This window comes from Myxine glutinosa, chromosome 3, assembly GCF_964187855.1.
Source record: "Myxine glutinosa chromosome 3, kmMyxGlut1.1, whole genome shotgun sequence".
NCBI classification, from domain to species: Eukaryota; Metazoa; Chordata; class Myxini; order Myxiniformes; family Myxinidae; genus Myxine; species Myxine glutinosa.
Window position 1 is genome coordinate 170,584,367 of NC_136263.1, and position 24,680 is coordinate 170,609,046.

At 43.3% G+C, this 24,680-nt stretch overlaps 2 protein-coding genes across 5 annotated transcripts in view; one reads left to right on the top strand and one right to left on the bottom strand.

Moving 5' to 3' along the window:
- Positions 1-4,243: 4,243 nt before the first annotated feature.
- LOC137423062 (uncharacterized) lies at positions 4,244-10,130 on the bottom strand. Of its 4 annotated transcripts, XM_078774734.1 has the most exons (7): positions 9,395-10,130; positions 9,112-9,249; positions 7,307-7,447; positions 7,083-7,223; positions 6,859-6,999; positions 6,635-6,775; positions 4,244-4,417 (listed from the first exon to the last, which is right to left on the bottom strand). In XM_078774734.1, exons 1-7 carry the CDS (start codon positions 9,519-9,521, stop codon positions 4,413-4,415), a joined length of 834 nt encoding a protein of 277 aa, XP_078630860.1. In that variant the 5' UTR covers positions 9,522-10,130; the 3' UTR covers positions 4,244-4,412. The 4 variants fall into 4 exon arrangements, with proteins under 4 accessions (XP_078630860.1, XP_078630862.1, XP_078630859.1 ...); XM_078774736.1 differs by lacking the exon at positions 6,859-6,999 and having other exon boundaries at positions 9,395-9,613; XM_078774733.1 differs by lacking the exon at positions 4,244-4,417 and having other exon boundaries at positions 6,585-6,775; positions 9,395-9,613.
- Positions 9,769-24,680, top strand: part of LOC137414441 (uncharacterized) — a 120,972-nt gene continuing 106,060 nt past the window's right edge. The window contains exon 1 of the mRNA XM_078774737.1: positions 9,769-9,825. Within this exon, the coding sequence (XP_078630863.1) occupies positions 9,789-9,825 (37 nt within the window). The 5' untranslated portion in view covers positions 9,769-9,788. The remainder of the gene's footprint in view (positions 9,826-24,680) is intronic.

The following is a 24,680-nucleotide window of genomic DNA, read 5'->3' on the forward strand; positions in this document are numbered from 1 at the left end:
TCAATTCATGGACAGTACTGTGTTAAACTTATGTACGTTTTCCAGAAGTATCTCTTTATTTTGCACATTAGCCAAAAATTTTTTCAACAAAAACAAAAGTTAAATTACGACTGGGATTACGGACAGTAAAATTACAGTTCAGTACTTTGTGTAACCCTCACGAGCATTCAGGAGAACACATACACGTTGAGGCATGCTGTTCACGAGATTTGCCAAGGTTTGGACAGGAATCGCTTGCCATGCAGTGACAATAGCCTGCTGCAATTCACGCACAGAGGTCGGCTTCTGGTCCAAGTGGTCGATTTGACGTGTTAATTCTGCCCACAAGTTCTCTATCGGATTCATATCCGGGGACATGGCAGGCCACTCCATATGCTCCACACCATGGTCAGCAAGAAAGTGTTGGATCACGCGAGCATGATGAGGCCGGGCATTGTCATCTTGGAAGACAAAGTTTCCTCGAAAGGCTGCACGAGGAAATGGAAGCAATGTTTCTTCCAGAATGGCCCTGTACTTGAACTGGTTCAGGTTTTCATTCAGAACAACCAGGTCAGTTTTGCCCCCTGCATGAAAAGCAGCCCAAACGGTCACCCCACCACCTCCAGCTTGGACTCTTGGCACTGTACAATCTTTGTTGTAGGCTTCATGCATTTGTCTGCACACTCGGACGTGGCCATCTTGATGATAGACCAGTAATCTAGACTCGTCACTGAAGATCACGTGATTCCAATGTCATCGCTGCCTTTGACGGTGCTCTCTGGCCCACTGCAATCGGCGCTGGCAGTGTTGTCTGGTCAGGCGAGGCTTTCTTAGGGGACGCCTGGCACGATAGCCTGCTTGAACCAGTCGTTGGTTGACTAGCCTTCTGGATACAGGCACATTTGTCAGTTGCTGCTACTCAGCCCTAAGCCGATTAGCTGACTTGGTACGGCCATTGCGGACTAACCGGTGCAGCTGGCGATCATCCCTCCTTGTGGTTCTGCGGGGACGTCCTGGCCTCAGTATTGGAGTAGGGACACCCCTGTGAGCATTTCGTTTCAGGATCTTTGACACCTGACCTTGAGTGATGCCATACTGCCGAGCAATAGCACGCTGTTTCATGCCGTAATTTCGTAAAGCCACCACTCCATGACAAACAGCATTGTCGAGTTGACGGACCAGCTCCAGAGGAAGCGGCAATAACTTTTGGAGACGTGCAGCAGTTGTTTTCCACTAATACGGAACGCAACAACCCTTGTATACCCGACTGTGAAGCCATTCATCAAATGCACCTGTCCGCACATTTTGCCACGCCACCTGTGATATAATCCTGTTGTTGACTTCTTGCTGCGACAATCAGTGACATGGTTCTTTTAACAAATAAATCACCAAAGTGTAAAAGAAACTCACCAGATTGATATGCTGAGTTAAGAAAGTAAACCCAAGTCAAGAAAAAATTTTTTTCCATATTAAATGCCAAGTCTCTATTTGAATACAATTTACATTTAAAAATGATCCAACTGATTATTTTTTGTATTAAAACATTATGTTGGGTGTTTTAGAAATATAAAGACCTCCACAAGCCAGGAGTAGGCGAGTTATCGCAGGTATTCAAATTTAACCTGTCCCTGGTCCTCTTAATTAATATAATGTATTGTAATGACAATAAACTTTAATGTATTGTTAATGAGATAGAAATAGTTTAGTTCTTTGATGAATCTTAATAATACTATGCTATCGTTCATAATGATCTTGTAGAAAACGATTAATTACATTATTAAGATGAGTGTATTTCTATGTATTATAAACTTAGGAATTCAAGAGTATAACTCAGACTTTGGTTTGACTCAACAATTGCCTTGTGATGGAAAGATATACACATCTTTCATGGGCAGTCTTGTGTAAATATTAAGTTGGGGATTAAGTTCGTGAAACAAAGACAGAACTTCTTCTCTCATCAAGTTACCCGCTGAGAAGATAATGGCTTTCAAGGTTTCTTGGCCCCCGATCAATTCCCTCCCACTTCTTGCTTCCTAATCAGTGATCCCCGTCCCCCAGATCTACTCCTCCCTAATCTTTTATCAGAATCCCTCGCCCCCCCTCTCTCCTCCCTTCCCCCACCCCCTCCTACTGTGAAGACCCAATCAAATATTCTCCTATTGTTCTGAATGATGTAAATTGAGCTAAGTTCACTCAATCGAGGAAGAATGCTCATTTTGACCCGGATGGGTACTGTGTTGTGTGAGTTTGATATACAGTGCGTATCAAAAAAACGGTAATCCGAATTCAAGGGGTTAATATGCAAAGGTTATTTAGTTTGACAATTTACATGTGGTTTACCAATTATGAGGAGATCCTCCGCTTTCCATTGATGCCTTTCATACATCATTGCTGTCACACATGATCGAGTACATGTTCATTGAAAATGACAAGTTCAAATCGCATTTTTACAAGTTTGGCTAATCGGTGCAAGACAGATTGAAATGGATGCATTACTTGTCGACTGCCAAGTTGATTATGTAAAATTGTTAAGCTGATCTGGTAATCGTCGGTTGCGTCATCCTTTGTTTAAGATGGGTATTTAAGATGGGCCTACAGTGTATGGGTTTAGAGACAGTCTGAGTCATTGAAAAGATGGTTCAACTTACGACTGAACAGCGAACCTTCGTTGTTACAACCTTTCACCAAACTGGAAGTTTGCAGTGAACTCGTGATGCATTCAGGGAACGTTTCCCAGAACGGGAGCCTCCAGCAGCCAAAACCATCTGGGCGAATGTGAGAAAATACCAAGAGCATGGCACTAGCCTCAACTACAACAAGGGGAATTCTGATAGGAGGCGCACTGGGCGATCGGAAATGAACATTGCAACAGTAAGGCAGCAAGTTTAGGAGCATCCTAGGGATACCAGCGCAAGACGAAATGGGACGGGATTGCCCTCGGCAACATTCAACCGAATCACAAGACTAGACCTCCACCAACATCCAACATCGGATTCACATCCGGCATCAACTTGCGCCAGGGGATTTTGCCAGGAGGCTGGTGCTTGCCGGATGGTTGATAGCATGTTGCGAAGCAGATGTCAATTTCCTGCGGTATCTCGTTATCGGCGACGAAGCTGCTTTCGCCATGGACAGCAAGATCAATACCCATAATGTTCTTGAATATGAACCGACAGGACAACCCCCGGAATTTAATTTTGACACCAACATGAATCGACAAAAGTGGACTGTTTGGTTGGGACTTTGTGGAAGTGGTCAGGTGATTGGACCATTTTTCTTTCAAAGGAATGTTAATGGTAACAGGTATCTGCAGATGATCAATGATGATGTTTTACCGCAGCTGGAGGAGAACGTTAAGGGACAGGTTCGTGGTGTCTTCAGACATCTCTGGTGGGCCCAAGATGGCGCCCCATCACATCGTCTTATCGCTGTCTGCGATCGACTAATGGAACTCTTTGGAGACCGAGTCATCGCCCTCAACCATGCAGTGGAATGGCCGCCAGGATCACCTGACCTCACACCATGTGATTATTTATTTTGGGGACATTTAAAGAACAAGGTGTTCGTAACTCCTACCCGTGATCTTGACGAATTGCAGGGCCGTATTCGACATGAAGTGGATGCTTTGCGCAATGAACCGGCTATGGTGAGACGAGCAGTTCAGGGCATGCTCCGCCGCTGTGAGATTTGTGAAGGGGAGGTGGACATGTTGAAGGTGTGGGTACATAAAGACCAATTATTCCTGAGAAAAGTTCACATCTGACGTTCATTTTGCACCAATTATCCTGACTTGCATCGATTAGCCAAAGTTGTAAAAATGCGATTTGAACTTGTCATTTTCAATGAACATGTACTCGGTCATGTGTGAAAGCAATGATGCACAGAAGGTATCAATGGAAAGCTGAGGATCTCCTCTTAATTAGTGAACCACATGTAAATTGTCAAAATAAATAACCTCTGCATATTAACCCCTTGAATTCGGATTACCTTGTTTTTGATACGCACTGTATATCTCATGTATTTCTGTTGTAACCGATTGAGTATTTTCCCAGTGTTATTAAATTATTTACAAGTGTTCATGGCTTTGTTTATGTACACAAACCTGTTCTTCAACAGTGTGGTGTTTGTAACCTTGTTCAGAAATCATATACAGAATGTCATTTTACCCTGTTACCTTGCCTTGTCATCATTTCCTTGAGTGTTGTCATATTCTTGAGTTATCTCCAAACACGAAGCTTGAAAAAAATCCAATTTGTTTCAGACAAACCTTTTTCAATCATGGTTTATTGATTAAGACAGCAAATATATTTAAGCAGAAAACAAAATCCTTGGGTAATTGCAGAGCAGAAATTAATTTATTTTGAAAGATAAATGTTTGAACATTTTCATGAAGAAATTAACTCTTCATCTTTGTTTTGGTTTTGGAATCAGTCTCAACCTGAAAAACAACACAAGTTCACTCTCAGGTCAGTGGGAAGATAAAAAGCATAGGTTATTAATTCACTCAATTAAAGTAGGACCGAATCAATCAATCGATAAATTTATTAAATAGCACTTTCCGTTTCAAACACAATCGATGCGTTTGCTTAAGAAATAGTCAGGTTCACTATGTCAATAAATTATATTTCGTTCAAAATCATGGTAGATTAGCAAACCTATACATTTTTGGAAAGGTTATAGCATAAGGAAACTAAAAATCAATGTTTATATTTGGAGAGATACCTGTATGGCGGCCATTTTGGATTTTCAAAATGGCCACTGTAAAATACATATTTTGTTCTATTTCTGCCTCTAATTACCCTAAAAACTTTTAAAAATATACTAAACCTATATTTTCAGGGACAAGGAATCCAATGAAAGTATCAAATTAGTGCTATGGGGAATGGTAAGACACGAATCAAAGGATTTGAATTGCAAAATACTGTCTTTATATTCGCGATAAGTTGCATAATCAAATACATGTTATCATTTTGTACAGGCAGTTAATAACATCAAAATGTGTCACAATAATTCATATCACCAAACATACACAGGCAGTCAGCAAAATCATATATACACATGCAGTCAGTATAACTTCACATCTACACAGGCAGTCAATGACAAAATATACACAGGCAGTCAATGGCATCAAACATACACGATTACAGAATATGCCATTTAGAGTTCGTCATCACTGTCCTGTGTGTCGTATCCGACAATATAGTCCGCATCGTTTTCACAGTCCGTTCCACACAAGCAAAGGTCGGTCAAATTGATTGGCAAATCGAATTGGTCGAATGGTCGATCGAATCGAATTCGATGAATCGAATCGAATCGATCGAATTGGTCGAATGGTCGAATGGTCGATCGAAGCGATTGGTCGAATGGTCGAATGGTCGAATTGGTCGAATGGAATTGGTCGATTGGTCGTATTGGTCGAATTGGGCGAATCGAATTGGTCGGAATTGGCAAATGTAAACATTGATTTTCAGATTTTCCATGTAATAACGTTTCCAAAAATGTATAGGTTTGCTAATCTACCATGATTTTGAACGAAAAAACATAGTGAACCTGACTAAAACAGGAAGTTGTGATGATGGAAGAAGAAGCAAGAGCTTAAACATATTACAAAATGACAAAAGTTTTTCTCCATGTACAGAATCTACATTCGAATCGTATGTGATTCACACTCGGAATTCATCTATCTATAATGCCAGTAATCTCTGTGTGTCTGTCTGTGTGTTTGTCTGTGACCGCTGTTTCTCGACAACCACGGGTCCGATATACTTGAAACTTGCCAGGTATATTGCTGGGGACCCGAGGATGTGCCTTTTCAAGGTTTGTAATTAATCGGACAAGTACCTACCGAGCTATGTCCAAAAAACGCTTCAACCAATCAGAGAGCAGCGAGCTATCACGTGTGCCGAACGTGGCGATCGGACTCTGCCTCGGACGGCACATTTGACAGCGTATTCATTTATTTCACGTTGGAAAACTATGTTGCCGTTAAACTATGTTTTAAAACGAATTCAAACTGCGATTAAATTAAAACGATTCATCCTAACTGCGATTTGCGAACTTCCGGACAGTGACGACTGTCCGGCAGCACGCTTTCCGGCAGCCAATCACAGAACGCTTTGTTGCGTAGGCGTGGCCGATGTGAGACGAGCACGAGCGGAGCTGAGCGCGTTACGAGCTGACCGCCATTACGGTACGTAATTCGATTTCTTATGCGCATTATTTCTCCCAATTCATTCATCTCCCAATTTCTCCCAATTCAATTCGTATCACTAATAAAAACGAATTTGCGATTCATTCGCTTTCCTGCGCGTTTGTGCACGCGATGGCGATTGCTTTACCAAACTCCGGAAGCCGTTCGCTTTGGACCAAACCATTGCATGAGGGGGGGGGTTCTGTGGTCGTTGCGAATGGACCAAACCATTCATGTAAATAGAGGGGGGGGATTGTCACTGTACTCGCAAGCCGTTCGCCGTTCGCTTTGGCGTTGCGAATGAACCAAACCATTTCATGTAAATAGAGGGGGGGGGATATAATTTTAGATAGATATATAGTACGGGCATATATATAGTACGGGCATGCCCTAGTTCATGAAATGGAAGATCAGTGATGTGGATTTGATATTATATTACATCTTTGGAATAAACCTTTAACAAACCTTTCAAGTGGATAGAATCCATGCACACATGTCCACATCCGTTTGAACAACATTTCTGTTTGTCTTGGCATTCAGAATCATGGGAACATTCCTCAACACAGATACCATATTTGGTAGAAACGGGACACTGTCCGGGTTTTTCTGGAAAAGATCAACAAAGGAACATGGTAATCGGGTACCTGAGATATTAATCTTTACATATTTGGTATAAATATTCAACAAACCTTTCAAGTGCATAGAATCCATGCACACATGTCCACATCCGTTTGAACAACATTTCTGTTTGCCATCACACTCAGAATCATGGGAACATTCCTCAACACAGATACCATATTTGATAGAAACGGGACACCGTCCGGGTTTTTCTGGAAAAGATCAACAAAGGAACGTGGTAATCGGGTACCTGTGATATTAATCTTTACATCTTTGGTATAAATATTCAACAAACCTTTCAAGTGCATAGAATCCATGCACACATGGCCACATCCGTTTGAACAACATTTCTGTTTGCCATCACACTCAAAATCATGGGAACATTCCTCAACGCAGATACCATATTTGGTAGAAACGGGACACTGTCCGGGTTTTTCTGGAAAAGATCAACAAAGGAACATGGTAATCGGGTACCTGAGATATTAATCTCTACATATTTGGTATAAATATTCAACAAACCTCTCAAGTGCATAGAATCCATGCACACATGTCCACATCCGTTTGAACAACATTTCTGTTTGCCATCACACTCAAAATCATGGGAACATTCCTCAACGCAGATACCATATTTGGTAGAAACGGGACACTGTCCGGGTTTTTCTGGAAAAGATCAACAAAGGAACGTGGTAATCGGGTACCTGAGATATTAATCTTTACATCTTTGGTATAAATATTCAACAAATCTTTCAATTGCATAGAATTCAAGTGCAATGTGTTATGGGTAATGTGTTATGGGTAATGTGTAATGTGTTATGCGTAATGTGTAATGTGTAATGTGTTATGAATGAAGGTTTTACCTCGAATCTGAATGAAATATTTATATATTTATTCCATCGAATTATTTATATCCAAATTATAGGAGCATACAAGAAGGCTCATGCAAAGCAAAATAATTATATAACATGGATATAACACAAGAAAAATTACGAGGCGCCTCTAATACCCCAGGCCTGCAATAGTGTTATGATTGAAGAATGAAAAATGAAGCTTTTCCCACGAACCTGAATGAAATTTCCATATTTTTGTCACTGAATTATTTGTAACCAAGTTATCGGAACATATAATGAGGCTCATATCAAGAAAATAATGATTATAACATAGTAGTACAACAACATTTATGCGGGGCCACGAAGGCCCCAGGCCTGCATTCGTGTCGGATTTTCTGGTTATAAGTGAAGAATGAAGATTTTCCCAAGAGCCTGAATGATTTTTATTTTATTTATGTCACTGAATTTTGTGTAACAACATGAAAGTCAGTGAAAATGAGGCTCATTCCAAAAAAAAATTGCACAGCATAGTTTTTGCAGCAAAAAAAAACCTTGTGGGCCTCCGAGGCCCAATCACTGCATCCAAGGGTTAAACTAATTTCAATGGTTGCTAGAAGTTATAGGAGCCACAACAGGGCAGCACTTAGATTCATATTAACATAACCATAAGACTTTAAATAAACAAACAAAAAAATACCTTTTGGGACGAAACCCCCATACTTCCACAGACCCCAATTTTTCTAATGCCTTGAACAAACTTTGGTACATCATGGGTGTTGAAGGTTGTCGTCAATTTCCATCGAAATATTGTGTGTAGTTTCAGAGGAATATCTATTTTGGGGGGTTCAAACCTGGATCCACTTTGACCCCCGGTAAATCCCCTTGCGCCACGATTTTGTACCACGCCGTGAACAAACTTTAGTCACAACACAACAAATATAATTTGTGCCAATTTTGGTCACCATCCCATCAGCGGTTTCAGAGAAGAAGTTTCAAGTGTTCACGGATTGATGGACGGAGGACTCGTCATCGTTATAAGAACACCTGAACATTGTTCCAGGTGAGCTAAAAAAAAAAAAACATTCTCCATTGTCGGCTCGGCTCGGTTGAAAGTCTTGTGTCAATCTATGAAGGTGTCCTGGAGAAAATGAATTTAAATGGAATAAAGCTGAGAAAGTGAGGGCAGAGGAGAAAAAATGAGGACCTCGGCCGATGTTTCACAACATGATGAATTGTCGTTGTGGACACACCTGTTACTCGTATAAAACTGCAAATACAACATATTCAATAGTCCAATAATACTTTGTTTCCAAATCATTTAAAAGTTCAACAGTTCAATTTGAATTAAACTAATCAAAATACCGAGCTCCCCATCCTACTTATACACAGATTCGAACCAGGCAGAAAACAAAAAAAATTAAGGCTCTTTGATCAGTTTCTGGATCCAATGCCAATGATCTTCGGCAAGGCACAATATCCTCATGTATTACAGCTCACCTTTTACTGGTGACCGACATTCATTGCCACATGGACCAGGACAGCAGATGTAATTATGTTCACATTCTGAATCCTCCTTACACTGATCCCAGTGCATGATGCATTGGTAAGTACTCTCACGTGGGCACACCTTTCTCGCTGATGTGGCCACCAAGAAAAAAAAACACATGATACAGAAGAAAATCAAACACATAATCAATTCTTCAAATACAACAGAAAATGTGGTTATTGAAGTATTCCTGAAATGGTGCCAGAGTGAACGACATGTTTAACAATCACTCACCATCTCCATGTGCGAGTTCCACGATGGAGATTCCGATGATGAGAACGACTGCCAGGGAGAGCTTCATGATCTTCAGGTGAAGAAGATGGAGATCGTGAACACCTTGAATCGAGCTTGATGTGTGCATCGTGCTTTGGTCGAAGTATTAGTATTTATAGCTGAGAGAGGTAAGGGTGGAGGAGGCGGATAAAGGGGTGGTATGCAGTTTACCTGGTTTGTGTGTTGTGATCAGGGTGAGTAATGCTGCTATATTAAGGTATTATAATAGCTACACGCCTAGGTTATGTTCCTTTATCACGTGACTTGCTATTGCTTGTTGCCACAATTGTCAAACCAGCTATTTCAGATGAACTGCTTTAGACACTGTCCAACCTCTGATATTTGGCTCGACGGGATGGCCGAACATCTCAGTATTGGCCAGGCCATAACTGGTGAGGTTCAGGGCTGCGTTATGGCTCCGAAAGCCAGATGGTTATGCTTTTTCTTTTTCTCTTTCTCTTTCTCTTTCTCTCTCTCTCTCTCTCTCTCTCTCTCTCTCTCTCTCTCTCTCTCTCTCTCTCTCTCTCCACTCACTAATTGCGCCGAAATTTGTCCATTCACAGTAATAAATTCGAGTTCATCAAACACGATACCCGACACAGTGTTAAAATATATATGTCAATTTCAATCCAATAATGGTTTAAAAGTTCGTTTAATAAGTCGGAAGTTTATCGTTATTGAAGCAGTCTGATACACTACCCTTACCCACCTCGTTATAGAACATGTTCAAGTACTGCAAAACTGGAGGTTCTTGGAAGTATTAGGAGAGACAATATGTACTGTTTTACAATGTTCAAGCACATAATTCAATTTAAATGAAATAAAGATAGATAAATTCATATAAATAAATTAATTCGTGGTTTTACCGCCGTTTTACATAGTGTCTGTTACACCACCTGATCAAACACGTCACATTAGTTATTTGTACCTGTTGTTTGTGTTCATTATGATTTATATAAAAACAGTAGGTTTCCTGTTTGGATTGATATTCAACTTTGCATGAGCGCATCCCAGTTAGACAGATTAAAAACAATATCTCAATCCTCTCCGTGAATGTGCGATCGGGACAAATTCAGAGCAAAAGTAGGCCTACTGTCATAAGGTAAACTGATTCATGTACTGATTTGTGTTCAAAATAAAACATTCAATATACAAATGTTGTTACTCGAACATAAACTGAAGATCACAAACTGATAAAACAGACAAATTGACGCACATGACCCAATTGTTTAACAACGTGCAGTATACTGTTTTTGTATTTATAAGAAAGTACTTGGCTTTCTTATTTTTATTATTCTTGGAATGATCATATCGGTTAGCTTGTGTTAAGTCGATGGCGTCGTGCACTCTCCTGATTTTTTGTGTTTAACGTATCCGATTACAAACCTGTTTGAGTCGATGTGGCCGCTGAAGAATCGAGTGAAATTGTTCTTGCTGTCGGGAGGTTTTTTTTTTTTTGTTTTTTTTTGTATACAAGATCGAGGCTCGTGAAAGAGCGAACATTAATTACACAGAAAGACAAACCGACACATAAAACATATAACATAGGGAGCGGTAGACAAGATGGGGAGAGAGGGGGAAGGACACAAACACAACATTTGAGAGCAGGGACCGAGAGACATGGAGACATCGAGAGATCTGAGAGAGGGCGAGGGCTTTGGGGGGGGGGGGGGGAAGGGGGCAGTGGGAGAGGTATAAAACATATGGACACTGCCAGGACTTCCAGGAAAGAAGTTGGAATTTCAAACAAGGTGGATCTGGGGTGAATTAGCGGGGGTAGAAAAGATCAAGGTTTTGGATGGGGGAAGATAAGAGATGGTGGTGAACAGCTGTTTTAAAGACCTGGAGGGAGGAGTGGGATTGAAGGGAGTGAGGGAGTTTGTTCCAGAGGCGGGAGAAAAGAGGAATGAAAGAGTGAAGGTGAGCGGAGAGCCGAGATTTCGGCAGTTTAACCATCAGAGGGTTGCTGGCAGATCTTGTGCGACCTGTAGGAATATTTGGGGGACAGAGCACAGAGAGAGCTGGGGGTGCAAGGCCGGAGAGGAGTCGGTAGAAGACAGAAAGACCACCTACCTGCCTGCGGTGAGTGAGTGAAAGGCCCTCAGAGATAGCTTCATCGCGGGAGATTCCAATAATTCTGAAAGCTTTGGTTTCAACAGCGTGAAGCCGAGCTAGGTGTGAGGCAGGAGCACCGGCCCATAGGGGAGAACAGTATTCCATTGAGCTGCGGATGAAAGCCTTGTATGTGGTGAGGAGCTCAGGTGTGCCGAGGAAGGACTTCGCACGACGGAGGATGCCCAGTCGGCGACTGGCTTTGGAGGCCAGCTTGGAAATGTGGTTTTCCCAAGAAAGATCATGGCAGATAGTGAGACCCAAAATCTTGAGCGACAGAACTTCTTGGAGAGGATTGTTGAGAAAGTAGATGGGAGGGTTGTCCAGTCGATCTTTTCGGAGAGACATAGTAAGAGTGTGAGATTTGTCAGGATTGAAAGACATGTTCCACTTGTTTGACCAGTCTGTGATTTTGTCCAGGTCTTCAGAGAGTGAAGAGGCAGCAGACTGCCGATCTGAGGGAAGAGGAATGGAGCGGCAGAGAGTGGAGTCATCAGCAAAGAGATAGAGAGGATTTTCGAGAGAGTCAGAGAGATCATTGATGAAGACCAGAAAAAGCACGGGGCCCAGAACACTGCCTTGGGGAACTCCAGCCTGAACAGGAAGAGGAGATGAGAGAAACCCATTCAGGGCCACACGTTGACGACGACTAGAGAGGAAGTCCGCCAGCCATGCGTGGAGATTTCCATGGATACCAAAGGAGGAGAGTTTGGTGAGCAGAGCGGGGTGCCAGACCGTGTCGAAGGCACGTGCTATGTCGAGGGAGACAGCTCTAATTTCCTGTTTGGCATTGTGGTGAACTGTTCTTCATATTATAGAGTTGGAAGTTCTCCAGATGTCAGATACCGAATTTGGAAACCCACAAGCTTATGTTACGACTCTTGTGGTCTCTGCTCAGAACAATGATCCAGCAACAGCCACCCCTGCCGCATTACCTGTGAGGCAAGGTCTTTAAAACAGCTGTTCACCACCATCTCTTATCTTCCCCCATCCAAAACCATGATCTTTTATACCCCCGTTAATTCACTCCAGATCCACTTTTTTTAAATGCCCACTTCTTTTCTGGAAGTCCTAGCAGTGTGCATGTGTTTTTTTTTTTTACCTCACACACTTTGGTTTTTTACCAACAAACATTTGTACATCACAGGTGAAGAAGGTTGTGGTGAAGTTTCATTGAAATTGTGTATGGAGTTTCTGAGAAAAGAGCAAATACTTATTTGAGGAGCGGAGGGGGGGGGGGGGGGGGAAACCCCCAAGCAGACCCCTCATGGCCCGATTTTCGTTAATGCTGTGAACAAACTTTGGTACAAGATCGGTGATTAAGTTGTGGTCAAGTTTGATCAGAATTGCGTGTGTATATTCTGAGAGAAAAATCAAATACCTATTTTGGGGGGTCAAACCTGGACCCACTTTAAACCCCCCATAGACCCCTTTAAATTTCGATTTTGTTGGTGCCTTGAACAAACTTTGGTACATCACGGATGATGAAGGTTGTGGTCAAGTTTCATCGAAATATTGTCTGTAGTTTTAGAGAAAAAAAGAAAATTCCTATTTTCGGGGGTCAAACCTGGATGCACTTTGACCCCCGGTAAACACCCTTAGGCCACGATTTTTTTAAATGCCGTGAACAAACTTTAGTCACAGCACAACAAATACAATTTGTGCCAAATTTGGTCCCAATCCCATCAGCGGTTTCGGAGACGAAGTTTGAAGTGTTTACGGACGGACGGACGGACTGACTGACGGACGGACGGACGGACGGACGACGTGCCATCGCATGAGCTCCCTTGAACTTTGTTCCAGGTGAGCTAAGAATCATGTTGTAAGACTACATTGGGAAATGTGACCTTCTTGTGAAATACATCAGGATGCAACCAATCACGATTGAGCAGAACCTGAAAAAAGATAGAGAAAATTAATTTTAAAAGTATACTGAACTCTCATAAAAGTCTCATATCCATATCTGGATGAAGATCTTCACCAAAATCGAATCAATTCGTCCTTGTCAGACACCCAACCAGTCCACCAAATTTCGTCCGAATCCGTCCACAACTTTTCAAGATATCCATCTTCGGTGGTGGAGGTAATAAAATGCCATGCACAGACATGTGTAAATGTCTGGAATGTAACAAACAGTTCAGAGTGATCATGAAAGTGTAGATGAAGATATTGTCGAATCACTGAGGATTAAGAACCCCAGTGACAGATGGCTGACCGAACTGTAACTCCGAGGCGTATGAGCCGAAAATATGTTTGTCTCTTTATGACGTGCGACGGAAACGGAGATCCCTGGTCTTATTTGAACGGACGGACGCGGCGAGGGTTTTCCAAAACCACGAACACATAAACGTACAAGACACAATAAATTGAAAATGCAACAAATAAAGGTTTAATAAAAACAATGCAGGCAATAAAAAGGAAAGGTGAGGTAAGATCCATAATTCATAGATAAGGATCCCTCATACGGACTCGTATCAGACAAGGGAATGATAAAATAAAATAAAATCCCCCCTTTTTGCCGGCACTCAGCTCCAGTCTTGACGAGGGTTTGGTGCTGTCACAGGTCCCGTGTACCTGCGCGGGAAAACACGTGTTGGCGCAAAGTCGGGTCTACCGCCAGCCATCGCCGCAAGGCAACCAGGAAAGAGCTTCTCCCTTGGTCCTTCTTGTTCGGCTGCACCGAGCTCCGATGGTTCCAAACTTCCAGGAGCGCACACAAACCAGCTGCAGCCGAGAGCCAGAGGTACAAGCGTCCAACCACACGAACACCGGAATGGAGAGAGCGAAGGAAAAATGGCAGTCGCTTCACTTTTTCTTCCTCCGTTCTCGAATGTTCCACGATGACATCGCACTCTAACCAATCCCAGCGCCCCACCACATCAGTCTATGGCCATGACCAATCGTTCCTTTCAGGGCGGGGCCTCACGGCCTTTCTTGATGGCCATCGAGAACATTCGGGGGCGGCGTTCCCTTGCCGGTTTTCATCAATGATCTCTCTGACTCTCTTGAAAATCCTCTCTATCTCTTTGCTGAGGACTCTACTCTCTGTCGCTCCATTCCTCATCCCTCAGATCGGCAGTCTGCAGCCTCCCCACTCTCTGCAGACCTGGACAAAATCACAGACTGGTCAAACAAATGAAACATGTCTTTCAATCATGACAAATCTCACACTCTCACTATGTCTCTCCGAAAATAATGACTGGACATCCCTCCCATGCACTTTCTGAATAGTCCTCTCGAAGAAGTTCTGTCACTCAAGCTTTTGGGTTTCACTATCTGCCATGATCTTTCTTGGGAAAACCACATTTCCAACCTGGCCTCCAAAGCCTGTCGCCAACTGGGCATCCTCCGTCGTGCGAAGTCCTTCGTTGGCACACCTGAGCTCCTCACCACATAGGGCCTACAAGGCTTTCATCCGCAGCTCAATGGAAGTGTCCCTCCCACCCCCCTCTGGGCTGGTGCTCCTGCGTCACACCGAGCTCGGCTTCATGCTGTTGAAACCAAAGCTTTCAGAATCATTGGAATCTCCCGCGATGAAGCCAACTCCGAGGGCCTTTCACTCGCTCACCGCAGGCAGGTTGGTGGTCTTTCCGTCTTCTACCGACTCCTCTCCGGCCTTGCCCCCCCAGCTCTATCTGGGCTCCGTCCCCCAAATATTCCTACAGGTCGCACAAGATCTGCCTGTCACCCTCTTATGGTTAAACTGCCAAAATCAAGCCTCTCAGCTCACCTTCACTCCTTCATTCCTCTTTTCTCCAGCCTCTGGAACAAACTCCCTCACTCTCTTCAATCCCACTCCTCCCTCCAGGTCTTTAAAACAGCTGTTCACCACAATCTCTTATCTTCCCTCATCCAAAACCTTGATCTTTTCTACCCATGTTAATTCACCACAGATCACATGTGTGTCATGTGTTATCACACATTTTATACCGCTTTAAAAGATTTTTTTTAAACCGACTTTTTTCCTTGAAGTCCTAGCAGTGTCCATGTATTTTTTCCCTCTCACACCCCCCCACCCCCCCCCCCTTCCTATGCCTCCTCCCCCCCCCCCCCCAACAGATCTGCCGATGTCCCTGCTCTCAAATGTTGATCTTGTGTGCTTCCCTATCTCTCCCCATCTTGTCTCCTGCTCCCTTTTAGCATATGTTATATGTGTCAGTTTGTCTTTTTGTGATTAGTGTTAGCTCTTACATGAGCCTCGATCTTGTACACACAAAAAAAAAAAAACCCACTCCCGGGGACACACACACTCACAGGTACACACACACACTCACGGACAGCCACAAACACACACACACACACATACACACACACACACTCACGGACACACATACACACACTCACGGATACACACACACACACACACACACACTCACAGACACACACCATTCAGACGTATGGGAAGTTACGAGGAGCGGCAATTTGACATCTCGCCCTGAGCGTCATTTTTCGTCGATACGCCACTGCTCCACTGCACTTTGGATCTGTTTTTAAAACTCCCTCCAGAATCTAGATGATGGACCCAGATTGCGTATATCATATTCCTGTCAGGAAGCGACTCATTATTACCCAGCAATGCCGGGTACTTTTGCTAATATATATATTGCTAATTGGCTAATGTGCAAAATAAAGAAATACTTCTGGAAAACGTACAGAAGTTTAACACAGTACTGTCCGTGAATTGAGTTCAATATCAGTTTACATCACTTTCAAGGATCAATTTATTTGCTTCGAAATGTCAAATGTGGTTTTTGTTTCTTTTAAAGGTCACATTAACAAAATCTAGAATAATTTCAACATAATTCCAATGAACTTTTGGTTCTAAGTCATCTTGAAAAGTAAGTTCACCCCCCCCCAAAAAAAAATATTCCATATTAAATGCCGAGTCTGTATGTATGTATATATATATATATATATATATATATATATATATATATATATATATATATATATATATATATATATATATATATATATATATATATATATATATATATATATATATATATATATATATATATATACAGTATATATATATATACAGTATATATATACAGTATATATATATATACAGTATATATATATATACAGTATATATATATATATACAGTATACAGTATATATATATATATATATATATATATATATATATATATATATATATATATATATATATATATACTAGCTTGGCTCGGCTCGCTGCGCTCGCCTCACCCAGCGTCGTTACTGAGGAACGGGCTTATTTTAGCTGAGGATAATGACTGTACCTGAGTTGCTGTGTTGTCATGATTTACACCAATCATAATACAAACAATTATTTTGCACAAATGTATTTGTTGTGTTTGTGATATTACATTTTATAGGCAATTTAGGTTGAAGAATTAGGTTGAATGTTTTTTTTTTCAAGAAAGAACCCCTCAGCAGATACATAGGGGAGGGGTAGGTGCAGACTGGAAGTTTGGGACGATTACACCTCACCACCACGTAATTCAAAACACCTAACCACCACATAATTCAAAACACCTCACCACCAAGTAATTCAAAACACCTCACCACCACATAATTCAAAACACCTCACCACCAAGTAATTCAAAACACCTCACCACCACGTAATTCAAAACACCTCACCACCAAGTAATTCAAAACACCTCACCACCAAGTAATTTAAAACACCTCACAGCCATAAAACCCGCAATAAAAACACCTCACCACCACAAAATTAAAAACACCTCACAGCCATAAAAGACGTAATAAAAACACCTCACAGCCACGAAATTAAAAACACCTCACCACCACGTCTTTTAAAAACACCTCACCACCAAGTAATTCAAAACACCTCATCACCAACTAATTCAAAAGACCTCACCACCGTAATTATAAATACCTCACCACCACGTAATTCAAAACACCTCACCACCACATAATTCAAAACACCTCACCACCACGTAATTCAAAACACCTCACCACCATGTGATTTAAAAACACCTCACCACCACGTCATTCAAAAACACCTCACCACCACATAATTCAAAATACCTCACCACCACATGATTCAAAACCAGAACAACGTTATTAAAAACACTTCACAACCACGGAAACAAAAGTTTGAGGGAGTCGTTAAGTGACAACACAGACACTGCCCAGATGTGTAGAACTGGAGATATATAGATAAATGACTGTACCCGAGTTGCCGTTTTGTCATGGTTTAAACCAATCATAATTCAAAAATTTTATTGCACAGATGTATTTGTAATATACATGATATCACATTTAATAAACAATGGAAGTTGAAAAAAAAATTCCCGAAAAATTCCAAAAAAGTAAAAAAAATTGGAAATTTTTTCAAAAAAATACCCTTAGGACATATCGACGGGAGAGATATGTGCATACCAGAAGTTTGGTACGATTTCACAAGAGTTTGAGAAACTAGTTCAGTGACAAGACAAGACAAGACAACACAAGACAACACAACACAACACAGACGCTGCACAGATATATAGGTGTAGATATATATATATATATATATATATATATATATATATATACATATATATATATATATATATATACATATATATATATATATATATATACATATACATATATATATATATATATATATATATATATATATATATATATATATATATATATATATATATATATATATATATATATATATATATATATATATATATATATATATATATACAAACTTGGCATTTAATATGGAATTTTTTTTTTGTGGGGGTGAACTTACTTTTCAAGATGACTTAGAACCAAAAGTTCATTGGAATTCTGTTGAAATTATTCTAGATTTTGTTAATGTGACCTTTAAAAGAAACAAAAACCACATTTGACATTTCGAAGCAAATAAATTGATCGTTGAAAGTGATGTAAACTGATATCGAACTCAATTCACGGACAGTACTGTTTTAAACTTCTGTACGTTTTCCAGAAGTGTCTCTTTATTTTGCACATTAGCCAAAAAAAATTCAACAAAAACAAAAGCTAAATTATGACTGGGATTACGGACAGTAAAATTACAGTTCAGTACTTCGTGTAACCCCCAGGAGCATTCAGGAGAGCACGTACACGTCGAGGCATGCTGTTCACGAGATTTGCCAAGGTTTGGACAGGAATCGCTTGCCATGCAGTGACAATAGCCTGCTGCAATTCACGCACAGAGGTAGGCTGCTGGTCCAAGTTGTCGATTTGATGCGTTAATTCTGCCCACAAGTTCTCTATCGGATTCATATCCGGAGACATGGCAGGCCACTCCATATGCTCGACACCACGGTCAGCAAGAAAGTGTTGGATCATGCGAGCACGATGAGGTCGTGCATTGTCATCTTGGAAGACAAAGTTTCCTCGAAAGGCTACACGAGCAAATGGAAGCAATGTTTCTTCCAGAATGACTGGGCTTCATGCACTTGTCTGCGCACTCGGACGCGGCAATCTTGACGATAGACCAGAAATCTAGACTCGTCACTGAAGGTCACGTGATTCCAGTGTCCTGGCTGCCACTGACGGTGCTCTCTGGCCCACTGCAATCGGCGCTGGCTGTGTTGTCTGGTCAGGCGTGGCTTTCTCAGGGGACGCCTGGCATGATAGCCTGCTTGAACCAGTTGTTGGTTGACTAGCCTTCTGGATACAGGCACATTTGTCAGTTGCTGCCACTCAGCCCTAAGCCGATTAGCTGACTTGGTACGGCCATTGCAGACTAACTGGTGCAGCTGGCGATCATCTCTCTGTGTGGTTCGGCGTAGACGTCCTAGCCTCGGTATTGGAGTAGGGACACCCCTCTGAGCATTTCGTTTCAGGATCTTTGACACCTGACCTTGAGTGATGCCATACTGCCGAGCAATAGCCCGCTGTTTCATGCCAGAATTTCGTAAAGCCACCACTCCATGAGAAACAGCATTGTCAAGTTGATGGACCATCTCCAGAGGAAGCGGCAATAACTTTTGTAGACGTGCAGCAGTTGTTTTCCACTAATACAGAACGCAACAACCCTTATATACCCGATTGTGAAGCCAATCGGCAAATGTACCTGTCCTTACATTTTGTCACGCCACCTGTGATATAATCCTGTCATTGACTTCTTGCTGCGAAAGACAATCAGTGACATGGTTCTTTCAAAAAAGACATCACCGAAGGGTAAAAGAAACTCACCAGATTGATATACTGAGTTCAGAAAGTAAACCCAAGTCAAGAAAAAAAAAATATTCCATATTAAATGCCAAGTCTGTATATATGTATATATATATACATCAATACCCCGGCCTACGTCATTAATCGGTTCCATTAGCCGTGACGTAACTCGGTTTTTGACGTAAACCGGGCGAAATGCCTTAAAAATGCCTTAAAATGAAGACAAGCACCGTAAAACTAGAGTAAATAACTGGAGGAGGCTGCGGCTTCGCCCTGAATCTTTGCCGCTCCCCGTCGGGAGTCCCTCCGTTGTTTTCTATCGGTCGGGTCTTCTCCTCGAACGGGGTGACCGGCACGGACGTGTCGACCGTGAGCGGGCCTGTGTACCGAGTGGCTCCGCGGCCCGCTTCAACACGGCGTGCTTTACCAAACGTGTCCGAGCAGTTTCACCGGTGGTCGTATCGTGTCGTCTGTGATGAAGGAACGTGCTCACGGTTCCGTGAACCCGGCCGCCCCGGGGATCGCCGCTCGCCTCCTAGTCGTAGACGTGCCCCGTCTTTCCTCGAGCCGCCGAAGTTGCTTGCTTCTTTTTTTTTGGTACGATGCGATATACGCAGAAACGACGACGTACAGACAGGCATTTGCAACTCCATGCACATGTGCACATGCACAAGTCGATCGGTTCGTCAACGCTGGATGCCGGCGAGGTGCTGACGAGGCACCCTGGCTTGAGGCATGACATGGTCATTCCTTTCACATGGGCCATGGGCCCTGGGGCCTGACCTCGTCGCGGACACTGCACATCTGCACGGTGACATGACGTGACGTGACGTCTGCCGCGGACGGTCGTCCGAGCCGGCATTGTCGTCATGTTTCGCCGTTGCCACGTTGCGTTGGTTGTTTTACACAGTAAAGGAACCTTTACACAGTAAAGGATTAATCACAAAAATAACAGCAAAAGGCAAAGCAAGCACGCGACCGCAGCACAGGACAAAATGCATATGGCGTCGCCTTTGTTTTGAATGAGAACCAGCAGCTACGCATACGTATACGTACTTCTTTTTTTTTTAATGTGCTTTTTATTGTATTCTAAATGGATTTTTAGCTTCTTTTATTGTTAATTTTTATGTACTATTTTATTTATTTTAAATATATTTTTTTCACGTCCTCCTATTATGATGAAGGAGTGACGTAAAGTCACACATAATGACGTTCGCTGAAATGAAATTTACTCTGGAAGAGTGGCGTGAAGTCGGATTTGACGTAGGTCGAAATGGCGTAAAACGGGGTATTGCTGTATATATATATATATATATATATATATATATATATATACGTATATATATATATATATATATATATATATATATATATATATATATATATATGTAACGATTTTGAGAAGTGTGTAACGAATTTGAGAAGTGTAACGGTTTTTGAGAAGTGTAACAATTTTGGAGGAAGTGTAACGAATGTGGAAACGTTACAATGTGAACGTTACAAAAGTATGGTAACATCCTCGTAATGTAAATAATGGTCGCAGCCGTCGTCCTAGTTAATTCCATGAAACTTACACGCAGGTCACGATATATCTTTTAAATAGTGTATTTCCTTATTCCATGTAGGCTAAATATGTGTTTCCCACTAGATTGACTTTGCATTGTATCAAACAAAATAAGCGTAGGCCCTTCCAATTTCCCCAAAACCTCCTTTCCAATTGCCTTCCGCATTTTGGGCGGTTTTCTTCAACCACCATTGGCCACGAGGTAGTGTTGGGGAAGAAAGGCGTGTCTCCACCTCGTCATAAGGGGGGGAGGAGTGAGCCAGCCCTAACAGCCAATCAGCACCGCGGTGAGCGACCCGGTAGGCGTGCCCTCGGAGCCGGCGGCTTGATTTCGCCCGAGGTGATAAAAGCGACTGTAAGGGACTGCTTTAGGAGATGACCCTGGGAGAGGAGCAAAGAGGCTGCACCAAGAGGAGCGGTGAGATGCGAAACGCTCCAAGCCAAAGAGGAGAGGTACTCGGCAAGGAAACCAGCTTTGGAGAGACGCGCTGAAAGGAGGGAGACGGCTCCACCCCAAGAAGAGGAGCAGGTGTGCCGAACCAGCGCGTGACGTCTACCGCAGCGGATACACGACGGAGGGTTTCCCGCCAAAACCGCGAGGAATTGCGAGCTGCTGCCTCCCGACTTTGCTTCCCTCTCAAGCAATCCACCTCAAGCCCTACCTGCCTGCATTATCCCCTGTGTAAGTGTGAACGTCCTGTCCTGCTCGTTGTCTTGGGGTTAAGTAAAAATGAATAGTGTAAGTTAACGATTCGCTGTGTTACTGCTTCTTCCATCCATTGCTTGTGTGTGTATAATAAATCTGTTCTTCCTCCGTATTCTTCTTCTTCTTCTTTTTCATTCTCTTTCGGTCGCTTTAGAGGTTTCCCGATTGAATATCTGTGGGGCGATCTGGTCAACGTCGGGTGGAATCGGGTTCTAATCGGGGAGTAACTGTTCGGACGCGGTTAAATACACCGCCGCTCGGTCAATATAACATCTAAAACCCGCGTCTGTAACATTTGGTGTCGAGGAGTTGGATTCGGACCTGGGACTAAATTTGTTAGGCCCAAATTTTGGAACACCAATTGTACTATTAGAGTAACAATTGATGTCGAGGAGGGAGATCGGACCCGAAATCGGACCCGAAGCGCGCTTAACGCGCTCAAAATTACAAGCTGCCGAAATTTATTTTGTTTTATAAAACCCGAATTTTGAGATCGCGCCATGGACAATCAAGGCGATCGGATGTCGGTGGGAGAGATAGACAGGGTGGAATCGACCCAGGACCTCGGGGAAATGTATGTGGAGGAAAGGGAGGAGGAGAACATTGGCAATGTGGTTGAGGGGGTATCAGACGCGCGAAATGGCGCCTCGCACATGGCCACGGCGACCGCGTCCGCGACCGTAGCAGCGCCGCAGGTGGATTCGAACCTTTTTATGTTGCAAATGGGGGCCCTTATGGAGAGGCTAGAAGCAAAAATGGGGGTAATGGGAAACCAAATGGGGGTAATGGGGAACCGGATGGATGCTCAGGGTGAGCGATTGGAGGGCCAAATGGGGGTAATGAGGGACGAAGCGAGGGGTACCGGTGAGGGATTAGACAAGAAATTTGAGGGGTTAGACAATGGGATAAAAGAGGTGCAAAATGGGTTAATGGGGTTAGAAAATAGGATGGAAGGCAAATTGCAGGAGATAGGGGAGCAATCCGCCCGAGAAATCAAACAAATGGGAGAGCAGATAGAGGAGGTGAAAATCGGGGTAGAAACCAAACTGGATGCTCAGAGGGATGAATTGGGACAGATGAGGGTGGCATCTACAAAAGAGATGGAGGAAATACGACGAGGGGTAAGTGAGGAGGTTTCGGGGCTGCGCGAGGAGGTAAAGCGAGGTGAGAAGCGTATGGAGAAAGAGGTGAGAAATAATACGGCTAAGTTACAAGGGGGAATAGAAGATCTGACGGAGGAGGTGGAACAGCTGACAGAGGGACAAACTAAGTTAGTGGAGCAGGTTCAAAGGAACACTGCAGTACTCGGAGGGTTAAAGGCGACACAAAAAGAAATTAAAAACGAATTAATAGCGACACAGAGGCAATGTCAGATGGTACGGGAGGAACTGACAATGAGGGTGGACGAGGTGACAGAGATAATGGAGACAAAGGACCGGCAGGTGAGGATGCACATAGAGACGGTCACGGTAGCCTTAGAGGACGAACTTGAGGAGACGCACCGAGAAATAAAAGAGGTTAAACAAAAATTAGAGGAAGTGGAAGAAGAGGTGAGTGAAATTAAGAAGAGACGGACAGAAATTAAGAGAGAAATAAAGGAGGAGATAGCGGAATATGTGCAAGGTCGGTGCTCAACTCATAATGAGGTGCTCACTAACCAAATAAAAAGTTTGCAGGTGGCAGAGGAGGTGCGACGACGAAGTACGGAGGTGAGTGGCAATGTATATGATGTGAGGAAAGCTTCAGTTGGCTTGGGGGTTGCTTTGGATCCGGGTGTTCGTGAAAGGCCGTTGGTGAAGTGTGCGACAGGGCTGGTGTGCGAAAAAAGAGGTGTGCGAGAATGTCCGACCATGAGGTGTGTGAGGAAAAAGTGCACGCCGAGGAGTGAGTGTGCCGTCAAGAGTGAGTTGGACGTAGCGTGTATGCGAGGGAGCACAGGGAAGCGCGGTGTGGTGAGTGTTACGGAGGAAGTAATGAAAAAGTGTGCGCGAGAGGATGCGCGAGAGAGGTGTGTAATGGACGGGTGCATGAGGAAAGAGTGCGCTGTCGAGAGGAAGGGTGAGTGCATTGTCAAGAGTGGAGGTGAGAGTAGTGAGAGTGAAACGGAGCGTGAGTTGGTTGTGACAGGTGAGCGAGGATGTACACCTGGAATGGAAGGATGCACACCTGGAATGGTAGAGCGTGTGTGGGGATGCACACTTGAGTTGGTCGTGAGGCACGTGGTTGGGTGTGCGGGTGAGAGCACACCTGTGATTGTCACAGAGGAAGTGACCGAGGAGGGGCGCGAAGAGGTGTGTTGGTGAGGTGTGCGACCAACGAATGTGTGCCAAAGTGTTCGGTGGTCAGGTGTGTGACCAAGTCGGCGAGCGGAATGAGTGTACCGAGGTGTGTAAGGAAAGGTACGAGGAGAATGGGAACAGCTGCATGTATGAGCAAGAAAGGGGTAGCGTATGCATGTAAGCGTCCAGGTGAAGCGTCGACGGTAACCGGTTTAGCGGTTAGGGCGACTTATAGCCGAATCGGGCCCTCGGTGCGCGTCGGGCAGCTTCGCGTGCCGCGAGGACCAGCGGGGATCCGAACCACGGCGGTTTCGAAAGAACCGCCGTACGCGATCCACGCTGTGCCTCGCTTGGAACGGCCGCGTCCGGGCTCCACTAGGCGGAGCGGGCAGCTGGATAGGAAGGGTCATCATGGCGACCACGTTTTGTTGA